The 16,360-nt window shown below is 40.6% G+C and overlaps 1 protein-coding gene across 1 annotated transcript in view; it reads right to left on the bottom strand.

The window, feature by feature from the left end:
* Window positions 1-15,333, bottom strand: part of YWHAZ (tyrosine 3-monooxygenase/tryptophan 5-monooxygenase activation protein zeta) — a 31,037-nt gene extending 15,704 nt beyond the window's left edge. Inside the window, exons 1-2 of the mRNA XM_063079605.1 lie at window positions 14,717-15,333; window positions 11,356-11,660 (exon numbers count right to left, since the gene is read on the bottom strand). Of these exons, the coding sequence (XP_062935675.1) occupies window positions 11,356-11,649 (294 nt within the window). The 5' untranslated portion in view covers window positions 11,650-11,660; window positions 14,717-15,333. The remainder of the gene's footprint in view (window positions 1-11,355; window positions 11,661-14,716) is intronic.
* Between the last annotated feature and the right edge of the window lie 1,027 nt (window positions 15,334-16,360).

Raw genomic sequence — 16,360 nt, 5'->3', positions numbered from 1 at the left:
TCTTAAAGACTCTTCATCATCAAGAATATCACCTTATCAAACTTCGAAATAGTTATGACAAAACCTGACAAAAATTATTGAGGTTGATACTATGTGATAAGGAATATTTTGCTATAAGAGACAAAATAATGATCTGCTTCTTATGACCTAAGATATTTCTCATTTACAATGACAAGTCTGCTTTCTCAGTTGGTTAGAGTGCAGTGCTGATAACAACAAGGTTTGGGGTTTGATCCCTGTGTACTGGCCAGCAAAAAAAAAGACAAATGTTTGGACACTGTAACTAAGCACACATATTCAGAAACAGCGGCAAGGCATAATGAACATGTTTGGAAGTCAGGGGACCTGGATTTTGGTACTAACTTTGCCACCAAGAAGTGCAGTAGGTATTTCAAATACGAAATTACAACCCACTTCCTTATCCTCATCTTCCTGTGTTTCACTACAGCATTAATTTCAAAACCTCCCTTCCAATTTTGTCCCTGGAAAGCTTCTCTAATATACGGAACACTCCCTACCCTCCAACACTATCCCTTAGATTTTCTTCACATTTAAGGACACTTTTTCTTCCTTTCTTAAAAGGGAATAAGAGAATTTATACACTAAGGGTTCTATTTTTTAAGACTAAACTCTAAAAAATTAAGAACAAATGTCCAATTATAAAGTGTTTTACTTCAGCCCTAAGGAATGGCCACCTGCCACTATACACTGAAATTAAACCACTGGGCTATGAGCTGTGATTTTGGCTTGTCAATTAGAATTATACAAAGCTAACTAATGAAAAACATATTTCAAAGGAAAACTATAGATTACAGAGCTGGGATCATATTTTCCCCTTTGAAGAAGTAACCCATTCATTATAAATTGACTGTCTATTTGGAAAGCACTTTGCAAAAATACATTAAGTTCATAACCTTTGACAAAATAATCATAATTATAGGGTGTTTATATTTTAAAAACAATTCAACTGATACTTTTGTACCACAGGGTGTTTTCAGAAGTCTTCATTGCTCTTTAAAAAACATAGTGCACTATTTAAATACGAAGGTATGTCAAAATGTCCATGGAGAGATTCGTATTATCTTTCAATTCCATTTTTCCATGAACTTTCTGAAATATCCTCATATAACTTGCTAACAAGGACAACATCACGTGCCTCTTATTACAATGCACTGAGGGGGCCACACAATATCACTTCCAGGAATTCTTGCCAAAAACACACAATGGGAATTCAATCATGAGGAATCACCAGATTTATCTGGTTGATACTCTTGGAAAAGATCCAAAATTATGAAAGGCAAACATTGAAAAACAATCCACATTAAAGGAAAGTAAAAAGACATGAAAACAAAATGCAAAGTGTGATCCTAGATGAAATTCTGAACCAGAAATAGAAAATTATGTGGTATAATTTGTGCAATTTAATTGTGATTCAACAGGCTATGTAATAGTTTATCAATCATTTTATTAATTTCCTGATTTTGATAACTATATTGTGGTTATATAGTGTGTTTGGGGAATCTGGTGAAGGAAATATGGGACATTCTTTTTACTATTTCCCAATTTTTTCCTAAATCTGTCATTATTTCAAAATGAAAAGTAAAAAAATAAATAAGATATAACTGGTTAGAAAGATTACTTACCTACTGCATGTATAAAGAAAAGATAATTTCCCCTTTGGTTATTTAATATTACAATTATTATCTAAAAATAAGGGAAATCCTTTTTAATAGTAATTCTTGGGCTGGCTAGTTAGCTCAGATGGTTAGAGCATGGTGCTGAAAGCACCAAGAGTCCAGGGTTCGATCCCTGTACTGGACAGCTGCCAAAAAAAAAAAAGTGATTCTGGAAGATGGGATTACAACCAGTGTGTTTTGCTGTCCACTCCCATACCCTTTTTGTGCTCATGTGTTTTTTCAAATTTCCTTATTGGGCTGGCACTATTTTTATATTCAGGAGAGAAATGGCACAAAAAGTGATGCATTTGTAAACAAAAATATAAGGGGGTGGAGAGACGGTTCTCACCTTGTATTAGAATCTATTTCACCAACTGGTCATAATATTAAATTTAATTTCCAAAAAGACAATTATGAATAAAATGTCATTAACAGATAGTAAATAGATCCAAGAATTTCAAAGCAAAAGAATCAACCTCTAATGAGATATTTATGGATTAAAATTTGGAAATATAGTCAGACTAACTTTTGACGTGAATTCATTAAATCCATAACCCATCCCTCTGTTTTAGATTGTACTATCATGACTCTCTTCCACAAACACAACAAAGAGAAAGACAACAGGATCCAGACATGCCCACTTTCATACAAAACATGCACTGAAAATACCAGTGGTTAAAAGGGAGAAGGTGGCAGGAACCTGAGGCAGGAACAAGGGCCCTCAAACTTCCTTGAATGTGATTCTCATTATTTTCTTTAGGTATGGCGCCCTAAAATACAGTCTAAAACAGAAAACATAGTTTTAAATTAAAGCAGTGATGCGGGGGAGTTACTCTTGACAATTCTCCATCCCTCCTGCAAACCATAAGTTTTACAGCAGATAAACATGTTTCAGCCCAGCAATAAGGTGATAATACATAAGGGACTAAAAATATTAATGCTTACTGTATGACTTAATGTACATTAAGTCACTGAACCTTTTAGCTTCAGTCTCTTGATCTATTAAAACAAAATAGCTAAGCTACATGTTGCTTCAATCCTAAAATTCAACCCCCCAATTTATTCTACTCTTCAATTAAACTCAAAAAACCCACCAATGTCATTTTTAATAATATCTTCATTAATAGGAAATAATTTAATTCCAATTCTCAGGCACAATGTAGGAGTTCAAATTTCTAGTCTTGTATAAATTCTCTTGTGCACAGAGACAATTTTCTCTTTTACTTCATTCTGCAGAGCGACTGTGCCTGTTACCCTTCCTAGATCTCTTAAATTCTAAAAGGAAAGAATGCAAAGCAACCATTCATTTGTTGTAACAGGGGACCATCGGTTTGGAAATTAGTCTCTTACTCCCCCTTGTGGCTGGAGTGGCTTCCATTCTCTGAATTGCAACTTCCTCAGTTGCTTCCAACCAACCATTAGAAAAATGCTCCAACAAAAATACTAATGTGGTATCAAGAACTAATTTAGTAGATACAAGGGTCTTCAAAAAGTTCACAGAAAGATTTGTATCTTTCAGTTCCATTTATCCATGAACTTTTTGAAGTACTCTCATATTTGCAGACATTTTGACTAAACTCTTTCCATACAATAAGTAAATTTTAAGTTGTAAACAGGTGTTCTATGAATGAGGTCATTATAAGTGATCTTCAGAAGATTCGTGTATTGTCTTGCAGTTCAATTTTCTACGTAATTTTTGAAGTACTCTCTTACACAAAGGGACAGAGTTGCTTAACTTCAAGGACAGAAGGCTGAGGATAAATAAGAGGTTTTTAACCAATCATGTAACATGCACTTTCCATTAGTAATAGATAGCAAATCTTCACCATTTAACTTATCAAAATCAACAAAGAATTTGATAAAGCAAAGTTATATTATCCCTGGTGTTAAAAATGTTAAAACCAGCCTAAAATTTTACTAAATAATTCTGGGTAAAAGTAGTTGCTCCCTGATTTTTGCCTTCAATGAAACAAAAGATATCTACACAAAACATAAAGCTGATAGAAAGCCCAGACTGTTCTGAATTTTTTTTTTTTTCCTGAAAAAGCAATTGGGGGAAAAGGCTAATAAAAAATGGGACTAAAAACAGCTAAATTAAATTGGGTTCAGAGAATTGCCTGCCTCTGGATCATTAATGCTAGCAAAATAATAATACCACAAGTAATCAATGTTTTTAAAACATCTAAAAACAAATTTAAAATGTATCTTCTAAACATTAAAAGTAAAATGGTAAAAAGTACCAAACATTAAGCAATAACTGGTAACTTAAAATTATTACGACACTCTTCTTTTCTCTCCTCTCCTCTCCCAGAGCCCCATTTACAGTTGGGCTGGGCTGAAGTTTCTCCCAAAACAAAGCCCCATTTCCCAATATTTCCATCACAATGGATTTTTTTTGTTTAAAACACTTCATTTTTTATAGTGTTTTTTAACTTACACATGCACACTGTGTATTATGTATAAACTCCCTATTGGGACTATATTTTATCAGCCCCCTTAAAAAAAGTGTTGAAGACCAGCTTGTCCATGTTTAACCAACATGCAGGACTTTCCTCCCTTACTCATATTGTTATATAATGTGTTCATATCTATTTCCCTCTCTGAGTTGTCAAGAATTAAGAACAGGGGCTTTGCATATATATACACACACATTTTATATATATATATATTATAGCACAGGGCTTATAAAACAACATTTAGTCAATAAATATTAAATAGTTTCACAGTTTACTTAAATTCTCTTAAATTTAATCAAACTATAAATCAAGCCACAATGGAATGATGCTCCAGAGCTACAAGAGAAGGTAAGCAGCGAATCTGCTATTTAATATCACTATGGGGGTGTGTTAAATCAAATTCTCAAGACATCCTAGAAGAAGTACTATTTTCATTCTCATTTTGAAGATGTGGAAAGTCACAGAGAGATGCTATAAAAAGCCCAGTCACGCAATGAATCAAAAATTCAGACCCAAAAAGTCTGCACATAGCCTGTGCTGTTACATTCTTCCCTCCACCCCCAAATAAAGTGGTACACACTTTTAGTTTCCTTTATCTTCGGAAATATTACACAAGAATACCATTCAAATTTTATCCCTGTGATCAAATTAAAGAAACAGAACTTGATGATAATCCCCTCTAACAGATGGGAACAATCAAAGGTAAACTGGAAGGGAAAGTCAATACTCTTAGCAAAGAGCATGATTTCAGTTTGGGATGTCATATTTCCAAACAGTACTAAAGGTACTCATCAAATAGCTGAATTGAGAACTTGTTTGTTCTGCCTATATGACTGACTGTCCTCAACTGTCAATCCCACAGAATCACATTTTAAGTAATGTGTTTTGGGTAGGAGTTTCTCTGGGTAGATTGTGATCCAAGTATGCCATTCTAAACTCTGGGCAATGATGTTTATTATGTTTTAAGAGGCAAAAAAACTTTGGGCTGACAGTTCATAAGTCTTACAACAACAATTACGTCTTTCTCAGAAAAGTATTTGTAATTAATCACTCAAATGAGAAATATTTAACTCACCACTGAGTTCCTTGCTAACGGCTAATTTTTGAAAACTCTAACAAAACTTGTTTGCAAGTTGGGAATTACTTCCCCTAAAAAACATTTCCAACTACTTTAATAATGTCCCAACTTAGGTTCACAACAAATCCTGTCAAAAGAAATCCACAAAAGCTTATATACTAAAATATTTTAGTAATTTATTCCAATGTAAACAGAAGTGCATGTGCCACACAAAAGGATCTTATTTACAACAAATTAGCTACACTCACCCACATGGCTTTGGTGCCTAAAGACCCACCTTGTAGGAAAAGAATGGCAATAGAAAAAAGTGAAACCTGCCATTGTTAAAAACTTTTTTCTTCACTGTTTCTACCTGTATCACATTATACTTTACCAGAAAATGCCAAACTAAATCAATGACGACTGTTATTGCCAGCAATTTCCACAAAAATACAAGTTTTTCATAATCACAGGAATTAGGGACTAGAGAACAAGTGGAGAATGACCCATTGCACAGAAACTCACCTAATAAAATGGGAACTGCTAATATATGATGGGTAAGCACACAATTCCTCTCAGGCCAAATTCATATTTGTGCCATCTAAAAATACTAAGCATATGAATACGTGTACTTTACAAACTAAACACCACAAACGCCAATGATCCTGTTTTCAAGAAGAATGGTACCAATCTACAAAAGTTGAAAATGACTTAGATATCAAAATAAAAAGAATTTCTAAATCAGAGTAATGATGCAAGCAGCCCTCAGGCCATAAACATGGAAATTAGCAATGGCTTGTATCAGGCAGTGAGAAGACCAAACTACAGCCAAAGGTTTTGTGTAGGGGATTTTGGCAAGGATCAAGCAGATCAACAAAATGAATGCAGTGTTTTAGAAAAGATCAGAATAAGAAACGTATGAACTTATTACAGAACTGGGAAAGAACAATAAAAAGAACAAGTCTGAGTGAATGACTGCAAGTTGCAGTAAAAGAATGTTTGTAATTTAGCTTTTTTCCATCAAAATTAGATCAAGTTTATCCTTACAATATCAGTTTCTTACTTGGCAAAGTGTGCTTCTCTTGAGTATAATACTGGGTACTACCCATGGGAGTGTATCTTATAAATAGCATGAATGTAAAAGGCTGGAAACCACTGATCTAGGCAACACAGCAACAGCAGCCTGCTATCAGAAAATGAAGTCAAAGTTGAGTCCAACAAATGAAGTCTTAAAAATATGCTAGAAGTTCAAAAGGACAGGCACTGTTTCAAAAAAGACTCTGGCTTTGAGCATATTCAAACTGACGGTAGTTCTGAGTCCCCTAAAAACATGAGCAGTGTTTATTCTCAATGTAAAACTGTCATAGTAAAACATGAGCTATGAAATCTCAATAGGGATCCCAGGAATTAAAAAGAAAAAATTCTGAAAGACTTAATAGAATTTCAATGGACTACATGTTTTTTTTTTTTTTAAACGTACTTGACATCAGAACACCCATAATTTTGACCTTTCAAAAAAAACCTGTCCCTCCCTACCACCTGCATTCTTCAATATAAATGTGCCAAGGATCACCTATCTTGGAATCAAAAACTTATGATGGAATTAATCTAAATAGTCCAATGACATTTAACTCAATACAGTAAAGGCAGAACTACTTTCCTTTCCCACCAAACAGCAAATGCCTACCTTTCTGTTCCCCTTCATATATTTTCATCATTACCACTTCAAAACTTCAGATTTCCCAACTGTACAAAATACCTCACCAGGGGCAACACTTAACATTAAAAACTACTACTGAATTTTACTACCAAAAAGACACTGTCCAATTTCTTCCTGGGATTTAGGTATCTACAATGTCACATAAATTCTTTATACTTTGAAACACACCAAAAGCCACATTTGAAAAGACATATACATATGTATAAAGTAGTGAGGACAGGTATGACACTGCAGAACTCTTTTGAGAAGCCCTTATTCCAATAAATGAGCTGTCCAGTGATTTTCATTAAAAACTAACACTATATAGCAGTTTATAAAGGCCACAGCATACATTAATACATTCAGACCAGGGAGGACCCCAAAGCTGCCTAGTTTCCTATCTTGCTCCAGCTTAATGGCAGTTATGTAAGCTGATAAAATCAGTGCCCAGCAACCACACCTTACAACTGCCCCAGGCAAATAAAAATGTAGAGCAGCATAATAAAATGGAACTCAGTTAAGTGAATCACTAAATATCACTATCAAGATTATTCAAGTACTGTTGCCAACTGTTACAAATGTTAGATACACAATTCTGCTGCGTCCTAGGCCTCCTATAAGGAAAGGAAGCCATTCTTTGCCTATACAGTGGCTTTCAAATGTTTAATTAAATCTTTGAAATTTGATGGTTGGTGATTTGAGCCAAATTTGTCCCTCAGAAGTTCATGTACTGGAAACTTGATCTTCATTAACAGTATTAAGAGGTTGCAAGAATCCAATTATGATATTTGAAAGGCAGGGCCTTTAAGAGGTGATTAGATTGTGACGTCTGTGCCCTTGTGAATGGATGATCCATTCATGGCGTAATGGGCATGGTTCTGATTGCTTCATAAGGAGTGAGGAAGGGGATTAGCTCTCTCTTGCTCAGTCCATTCTCACCCTGGTTATCACAGGACCCTGTGGAGAGTTTTCACTAAGAAGGCCCTCACCAGATGAGCCCCTTGGACTGCAGAATTCCCAGCCTCCGAACTGTAAGAAATAAATTTTGTTTTCTTATAAATTACCCTGTTTCAGGTATTCCATTATAAGCAACAGAATTGGACTAATACAGTTGGCATGCCCCAGAAACACTCACAATTTTAAAGACTTCTTGAGACTTCTTTAAAGACTATAACTATTTTAAACAGAACCCCAAAAGAAACAGGACACAGAAGGTAGTCAAGGTACTTTATACCTCCATAACAACCCTATGGGGTGAGTATTATCCTATTTAATTGAGCTCAGTTTTCTCAGAAGCATCGAGTGATTTCCTCAAGCCATGCATCTATTAACCAGCAACACTGTGGTTTGACTCCAAATCCTGCGCTCTTTTTATATTGCGCCATACTTCTTTGGATTTGAATTAGATTCTGTAGTATGTATTTCCTCGTTTTGTTTTTCATCTCATTACCACATACAAGACAAAAACTATCCCATTTTTGGCTACATCTTTTGGTTTTATGCAGAAGAGGTATTAGATATGACTAGTGTTGAGTCCCTCCCCAACTACCAAGAGAGCTTTTGGTTTAAGCATCTGGCAGGGAAGGCAGATTGCATTAGTTCACAAACTGCAATTTCAAACTAAATCCAAGGAAGGGAAGAAACCCAAGTTCTTTTACATAATGAAAAGACCATGTTGCAAAGAATATATGTCTGTGACCATATCCCACAACAATGCTCTAAAACTCTTGTAAAAAGTAACATGGTCCTTCTCATTGCCTACCCAAACGGTTTAAACTAAACACTTCATAAATGCATATAACCAGAATGGGTTACTAAAGAGCTCTTCAGAAAAACTCAGAACTCTGGAAATTAGCTGCTTTTTGCAGGAAGAAGATATTTTCTTAGCTATTATGATACAGATGTGCAATATAAAACAAAGCCTGGTTCGTCACTGATGCCACCACTAGCCAATATTAATTCTGCAAAGGGATTACTTGCTTGTTTTTCTCAAATTACAAAGAAAAAAAAATCAAAGGCCAGAAAATGCTAGAATAAAGATTATAATTGACTGTATTTTCATCATATAAGATCTTAAAATAGAATTAAAGCATACTTTTACTAATCAAGAAAAATGGTTAAAAGTATTTTTTCTCTAGGAGAAATGTAAGTTCTACTATATCATATTCTTCCATTTTACTAGAAAGGAGAAAAGATATTTTGTGCAAGATGTTTCCAGAGTCAACTGACCTCTTTGAAAAAGATGGTAGGGAAAAAAAGCCCACTTGTAAAGAATCAAGGTATCAGGAAATACTGAACTTTCCCAAATTGGAACAGAAAAAGCCTAGAAAAATTAGCAGTGCTCCTGACCTAATTCTATTATCCTCTTTCTCAAAAGAAGCCCTCTGCTTAATACTTGAGCACCTACTATATGTTATGTTCACTAACATGCAAAGATCATTAACAGAGCCAAAGACCAATGCAGGAAGCAAAAGTTTGTTTAGAATTCTCTAAACTATTTGTATGGTAAAGAAATTAAACTTTTATTTGTTTAAATTTCAAAGAAGAAATTTCATTTAGACTTTTTGAGAAGCCAGTGCTATTCTGGAGGAGAACAAATGGGTAGTGACCATTACTAGATTAATCCAGTTATTCCCATCCACTGCTTCGAAGCAATAATTTTTCTTCTTCATAAGAAAACCAAAGGGAAGCAAAGTTAAAACTGCTAGTCTTTCCTGGAAAAATCCTCACAATGACAGGAGCTTTTTATGCTGTGTGTGTGTGGAAAACATGCAAACACCTACCTGGAATCGCAAATAAACTTGTTAGTAGAAGGTAAATGTTACCACGTCCCCTTTTTTCCCTAAAACTGACTTTTGTCTTAAGGGAAATTATAAAACTTGTAACATACCCTTTGAAACCAAAATAAAATTTTTTTCATCTATCAGGTATAATAATTGGGGAAAAAACATCAGACTGAACAAAATTCAGTAACATGTACAGTGATACTAGTTAGTAGGGAGAGCAGGAAGAAAAAAAAACCCAACACATTTTTTTTTATTATAGAAAAAAAGACATTTCCAAATTTTAAATATTCTTATTACCTTAACAAATAAACCACAATATAGGTATTTGTCATTTGGCCTTAATAAAAGCATGATATTCCTTTCTTCATCTTAGAAATAAATGATACTTGTCATTATAAAGATTTCAAATAAGCAAACAACAAAAAAATGCACCCGAGACAGATGCCACATGAGACACTGCAATTGTGAGCCCACATTAATTAGAATTTAAAAAATCACTATTCTTTAAAAATGACAGCTTAAAGAAAATACCATTTAAGAATAATACTCATAATTTAAAAATTGAAGACTGGTATAAAGGAGTCATAATACTATTCAACTTTAACAAAACCCAAACCCACAACCACATCAGAAATAATCCCAAAGTGCTCATTACAGTAGTTCTTCCACGAACAAGGTTCAAATAGTAAGTACTGCAGCAGAATTTCCATGCTAAGTCCCAGATTCAGGAACTTGTTCAGAGAACTTGAGATACTGTTCCTCTCTTTCAATATACCAGAGCCCTGCCATAGTGAGACCCAATGTGTAACCTGAAGTCTTGTGATGTAAGTGTAATCATTTAGTAAAACCACTTTAAATATTATTCCAAAAACTCGTGGTTCATTAAAAAAGAAAGTATTCATGTGCATAGGATGTTATACGCTACTTGGTTGGATTAGTACTAGTTTATCCTCAAATTTAAACTTTGCTACATCAGAAAGCCAAAATTTATAAGAAAAATTAAAATTAACCAAAACACAATGTTTAATTCTTTTAAACTTTTAGAAAAGCACAGTGTTTAACACAGTAAGTACCGAATACTTAAAATATTTCCTGATAGACCTGGAAAATCAAGTGTGAGTTATTCATAACCTTACATCATGGTTGTCAGTGTTCAAAGTTGATTTCCAACACTTAAATGCAGGTAGAGGCACATGTAACAGTGAAGCCAGTTTTTTGTATGGCTGACTCATTACATTAACAATATAGTGGCTAATCCAGAGAAGTATACTATATCTACAATGAGTCTCCTATTACATCTCTCTTACATAAAACAAGATATGTAAAATTCATGTATCATATACTCATATGCATATTTAAGATAATCAGCTCAAACTATTACAAATATTATAAACATAACTGACATGGTAACACTATTAGTTTATTTTTTCAATTAATGCAAAATACACTGCCAAAGTCTATTATTTTCAGCAAAACTAAATTGTTTGATAATCACTGCTGCATTTATTTTACATAAATTTACCTACAACTGTTTTAACCATCTTTTTAGTAATATATCCAAAAACTTCTAAATTTAGAACACTCAATTTTTAAAAGGAAAGAAAAACCAAAGGAAGAAAAGGCTGGAAGTAATGTAACTGATACTCATCATAGAAAGCTAAACTGAATGTTTGATTCTCACCAGTACATCATTGCAGATATCTCTTAGCTCTGTCTCAATTTTCTCTCTGTATTCTCGAGCCATTTGCTGTTTTTTCTCAGCACCTTCCGTCTTTTGCTCAATACTTGAGACGACCCTCCAAGATGACCTACGGGCTCCTACGACATTTTTATAAGCAACTGAGAGAAGATTCCTCTCCTCATTGGATAATTCAGCTCCTTGCTCAGTTACAGACTTCATGCAGGCTGCCATATCATCATATCGCTCAGCCTGCTCAGCCAGTTTGGCCTTCTGCACCAGCTCATTTTTATCCATGATTGGGTGTTCTGCAGGGGGAAAAAAAGGAGTATTTAGATTTTTTCCCATCAAAATAAGCAGGCTCAAAATTATACCTGTGGTAAATAAAATACATTAACACCTTGAATCTAGCTGCCCGTGGAAGAGCCTTCACATGAGGAATTAGAATGCAGCCTCACAAAAGGATCAGAAAAGGAAAAATACTAGCATACTCAGCATGCAGAGATAAATTTGCAGGCATTAACATCAGTTTAGCAAAACTAAAATTACCCTACCTCGTCTCTGTTTGGAAGATCCTAATTTCACATGTCAAAGAACATTTGGTCAAAAGTCTATGTCAAATACTACCCCTTATCTTACTTGGCCAAAATCTCAACTAGTTTCCATATCACTAAGTAACCCAAAATTAAGCAGCTTTTCCTCTTTTAGTAAAAACATTGCCTACAAAGAACATTACAATTTCTGTCATACTTCCAGAATCACAATTCATGGTTAGTTTAACGTAAATGTCTTTTTACTTTCCTAATAATTACTCTTGCCAGGAGTGACTAAATTTTAGTTAGTATTATTCTCACCCCAAATTTACTGAACCTTTCCAACATTTATCAGCTAATCATAGCATGACAACTTTCTAGGGAAAATGACCAAACTCCTTGTTCTTAGATATTTTAGAAATAAAACCACCACGTAGGATCAGTATCTTACTGACCCTAAGGCCTCATCTATCTATTCCTTGTTATATGCACATATACTTAAAAAATATCCACGAGACCTGGAATTTCAACTCTTACTATCTGTAAGCACTAAAATATGTCACATTGGAAGCCATTGATCTGCAAGTGTTTCCAATGTCATTGTTCTGCATTTTGTTTCTATTAGCCACAAATGAATGTGTTATCACTCGAGCTACCCTTTCCCATGACTTCCCATCTAATTGTTTCCTTCATTTGAAAGTTCCCTGGACTTTTCAATTTACCTCCACTACACTTTTCTTGAAAGATATCCTTTCGAAAGGTGCTAAGACAGCACAGAGAAAGATACTAAACCATACAGTGATCCCACAGAATAAACGATTTTTATATATACATCCCGAAGTGCACTATTAAATTAAAAGGTGAACAGAAGAGCCATTGTTACCCACCATGGGAAATGACTCCCCAATATCATACCCGTATTACCTTCCCGGGGAAATTCCTTTTTTTTTTTTTTTTTTTTAAACCAAATGGGAACAGGTCCACTGAACAAGTAATCACCTTGTTTAAAGCTTGGATGGGAGGTGTACTGTTTCGATGCATTAAACTATTCAATATTTGTGATCGCGTATTTCCCCCAGGAACTCAGAAACGCTCTGGTTAATGCTGCTTCTAACGAAAAATGATTAAAAAACAGTACAAAGGTTTCGCTCCCCAACCACTTCGGCACAGGCGAAGTGGATTAGGTTTCTCAGAGTAACTCCAAAGCCTCGCCTCTATTCTGCGGAGAGAACTCGCCGCACCCATTTAACCCTTAACTGACAAGACATCGGGTAGGATGAAGAAAAAACGGACAGACACTGATTTTAAACTGCAAATTCTTCCGTCCAAGCTATCCGCAACCACCCTCCCCCCCGCCCAGGCTCCGCCCAAGCTTGTGCCTCCGCACAAGTCCCCGACTCTCTTTGTCATGGCGGATCTGTGTCAAGGAGCCCAACCTACTGCTGAGTGTTAATTCCCCCCCCCCCCCGCGACCCGATCAAAAGGGAGGAGCAGCTCGCGGCCCCGCCCAAGTCGGTGGGTGGGGGTAGGGAGGGAAGCCGACCCGGGGGCAGAGACGCCAACGCCGCCCGCAGAAGCGGAACAACTACCAGCCCCGCCGCGGGCACACCCCGCTCTCCCACCCGGCGTCTTCCCCGCCACCGGACACCGCCGGTGCCCATTTACAGACTATAAGGCCCCGACAGCTGCGGCAGGTGGGGGAGGGGGGTGAGAGAGCGCCACACCCAGTCGAGCGGGGCCACCACCGGCTGCTATGCTCAGGCTCACCCGCCCCGCAAGGGAGGCTATGCGTCCCCAAACTGAGCGCAGGGACCCCCTAGTTCTAGCCATCCGGTAGGAGGGCAAAGGACGATGACCGTGGGCTTCCTCGTCCCCTCCTCCATCCCCACCTGGGCTCCGAGGCCCATCCACACCTCCCTCACCCATTCACAAGTGGGAGAACATAAGTCAGCCCCGTCCCCCACCAACCCTGGGAAAATTCAAGTCCTACCTCCCACCCCGGAACCCAGGAAATTCTCCTCTAGGTCTCAAGCTAGCCCCACCCCAAAACCTCACACCCGTAGCGGGCTTGCCTTCGGCGCCAGAGTGCGGCCGCGCCCTGCTCTACCTGGCTGGCACCGTCGGGCCGGGCTCGGGCCTGCTCTCCGTCAAGCCCTTCCCTCCACCCGGGTCCCCGAGGCCCCCGGCCCCTCCCCGCCGCCACCTCCCGGGGTGGGGGAGGGCTGGGTCCTGCCGCCGCAGCGCCCGGCGCGGAGGCTGCGCCGAGGAGGGAGGGAGGGAGAGAGCGGGGGGAGGGGAGAGGAAGAGAGGGGGCGAGCAGGGGGAGAGGGGAGGGGGCGGCCTCACCTGCGCCACTGCAATGCCCGCCGCCGCCGCCGAGTCATTATCTCGGGCGGAAACGGGGAGAAGGGCGGCGGGGAGGAAGGGGGTGGGGGCCCGCAGGGGCGAGGGTGGGGACGGATCGCGGCCGGCGGTGCCTCGGCCATGCCTCGTCCACCCTCGGGAGCCGGCGACCAGGGGATCCCCGGGGATCTCGTCTGTGGGCGCCCTAATGCCACGGGGAGCGGGAAAGCGGGCCGAGCGCCGATCGGGGCCAAGGCGCCGATTAGAAAGCAAGTAGCCGGAGGCGGCCGCAAGCCGCCCGCCGGAGCCCAGCGGAAGAGAAGCCGCCGCCCGTGTCCGCCTGAGACTCCGCCTCAGCCCAGCGGCGCTTACCGCCGCCAGGCGAACCGGACTGAGGGGACGTGCAGCGGCGACGGCTCCCACGCCTTAGGAAGGCTGGTCTGGGCCAGGAAGGAGTGGGACGAGGCGGCGGCGATCCGGTCCCTTACCTGTGTCCGGAGTGGGTGGCGGCGGACGGACGGGGGCTCAGCAGTCTCTGGGCGGCGGCAGCGGCGAGGCTGAGACTCTGTCCCTGGATCTCGCTGCTCACAGGCTACAGCCGCTCCGCAGACACGGGGTTTCCTCCAATCACCAGCCCCGGCAGCAGGGGCGCCACACGCACGATGACGTCAAGCGCTGCTATGGCAACCGTTGACTGGTGCCCACAGCTCTCGGGGCCCAGCGCAACCGCCGCTCCCTAGCGCGCGCGCCCTGCCCGCCCGCGCTAGAGGGCGAGTGGAGGAGCGCGCGTCCTCGCCAGCTATCAACAACTCCTCCCCACCCCGCTCGGCTTCCACCTCTCTACGCCTGTCCCTAGTACGCCTGGGCAGGGAGCTGCTTTTTTCCTTCCCCACCGCTAACTCCCCTTCCTCGCCTTCCCCTTGGATCTCCGACACCTGGTCTTTCTGTCTCCCCCGCAAACTCCGCTGGGCCACTGTTCTAAGCCTGCGGGAAGGAAATTTCTCCCCACCCCCACTTTAGCTTTAGTTCGGTTCTTCTGCACATGCGCCAGTCACTCCCTGTGGAAGGGGCGCCGGTTCAGCAACATCCGGGACCTTTCACATCCCCCACCCCCGCTGCCTGGCCCGCCCCGCCCTCCGCGGTGGTAACTGCCCTAGGGCTGGCCAGGGGCAGGATTACGAGAGTGGCTGGGCGGCTCGGGCATTGTGATCAGGACTTGGGGGAGGGGAAGGAGGGGGACAGGGCGCGGTTAGGCGGTAAGGGAGGGGCGGTGTGGTACGCTAACCAGCTCCAGCCCGCCGCTCCCCGTGGCCAGGCGGGGCCGACCTGGTCGCGCGGCTGTCCCCTCATCCACTTCCGCCGCGCGCTCTACCTGCTGGCTCGGGAAAGCGGCCTCAGACCTTTTAAGGCTCGGAAAAGAGCGAGGCGTCCGGCTCTTGAGTGACGGGGAGGTTTTCCAATCGGGAGTTCGGGATCTACGCGCAGTGACAGTCGCGAAGGGACAATGGGTGGGCGCCAAGGTGGGCCGACCGGGCGGAATCGGCAGGAGGTGAGGCCTGGGAGGAGACGTGGCCGCTCTCAGAAAAGCGAACAGTTCCCGAGGGGAGAAGCCTTCTTAGATGGAGGGTCGGAGGTGATCGTGGGAGTCTTAACAGGAAGGCAAAGAACGAGGCTGGAACGCACGGATTCTTTCTCGTAGGCTAGACATTTCTATCCAAATAAAGCCTTCACTCGAAGCCCTCGTTCTGCAATGATTTAAAACATAAAGATCATTACTTTTTTATCTTCTGGAAGCAAGGGTTGAGGGACGTCGTAGTTCCGTAGCCCCTGCGGTGGGATGAGGAGCGGGGACAGGAGCCAAGAAGAGGGGGAAGGAGAAGGGCGGAAATTGCAGGTGCCTAAAACGGTAGGGCGTCCACCCAGTCGACTTCAGGAAGTTCAAAGAGGTACACTCCACAGTGTAAAATATCTCTGCCCCTTCGCCTTTCAGATGTGTTCTAGCTGAGAAGGGGCTGGCGCTTGGATGACCTGCAAAACCACTTGCAACCGTCATCGAGAGTTTATAGTTAGTGAGAGAACTCAGAACTCTTCCTATTACCTTGTTCTGTAAACTCCACCGTGGCCTCATTGAT

The sequence above is a fragment of the Cynocephalus volans genome, chromosome 15, assembly GCF_027409185.1.
Source record: "Cynocephalus volans isolate mCynVol1 chromosome 15, mCynVol1.pri, whole genome shotgun sequence".
Lineage (NCBI taxonomy): Eukaryota > Metazoa > Chordata > Mammalia > Dermoptera > Cynocephalidae > Cynocephalus > Cynocephalus volans.
Note: the sequence above shows the minus strand (reverse complement) of the source record. Positions and strands in the feature narration are given on the sequence as shown.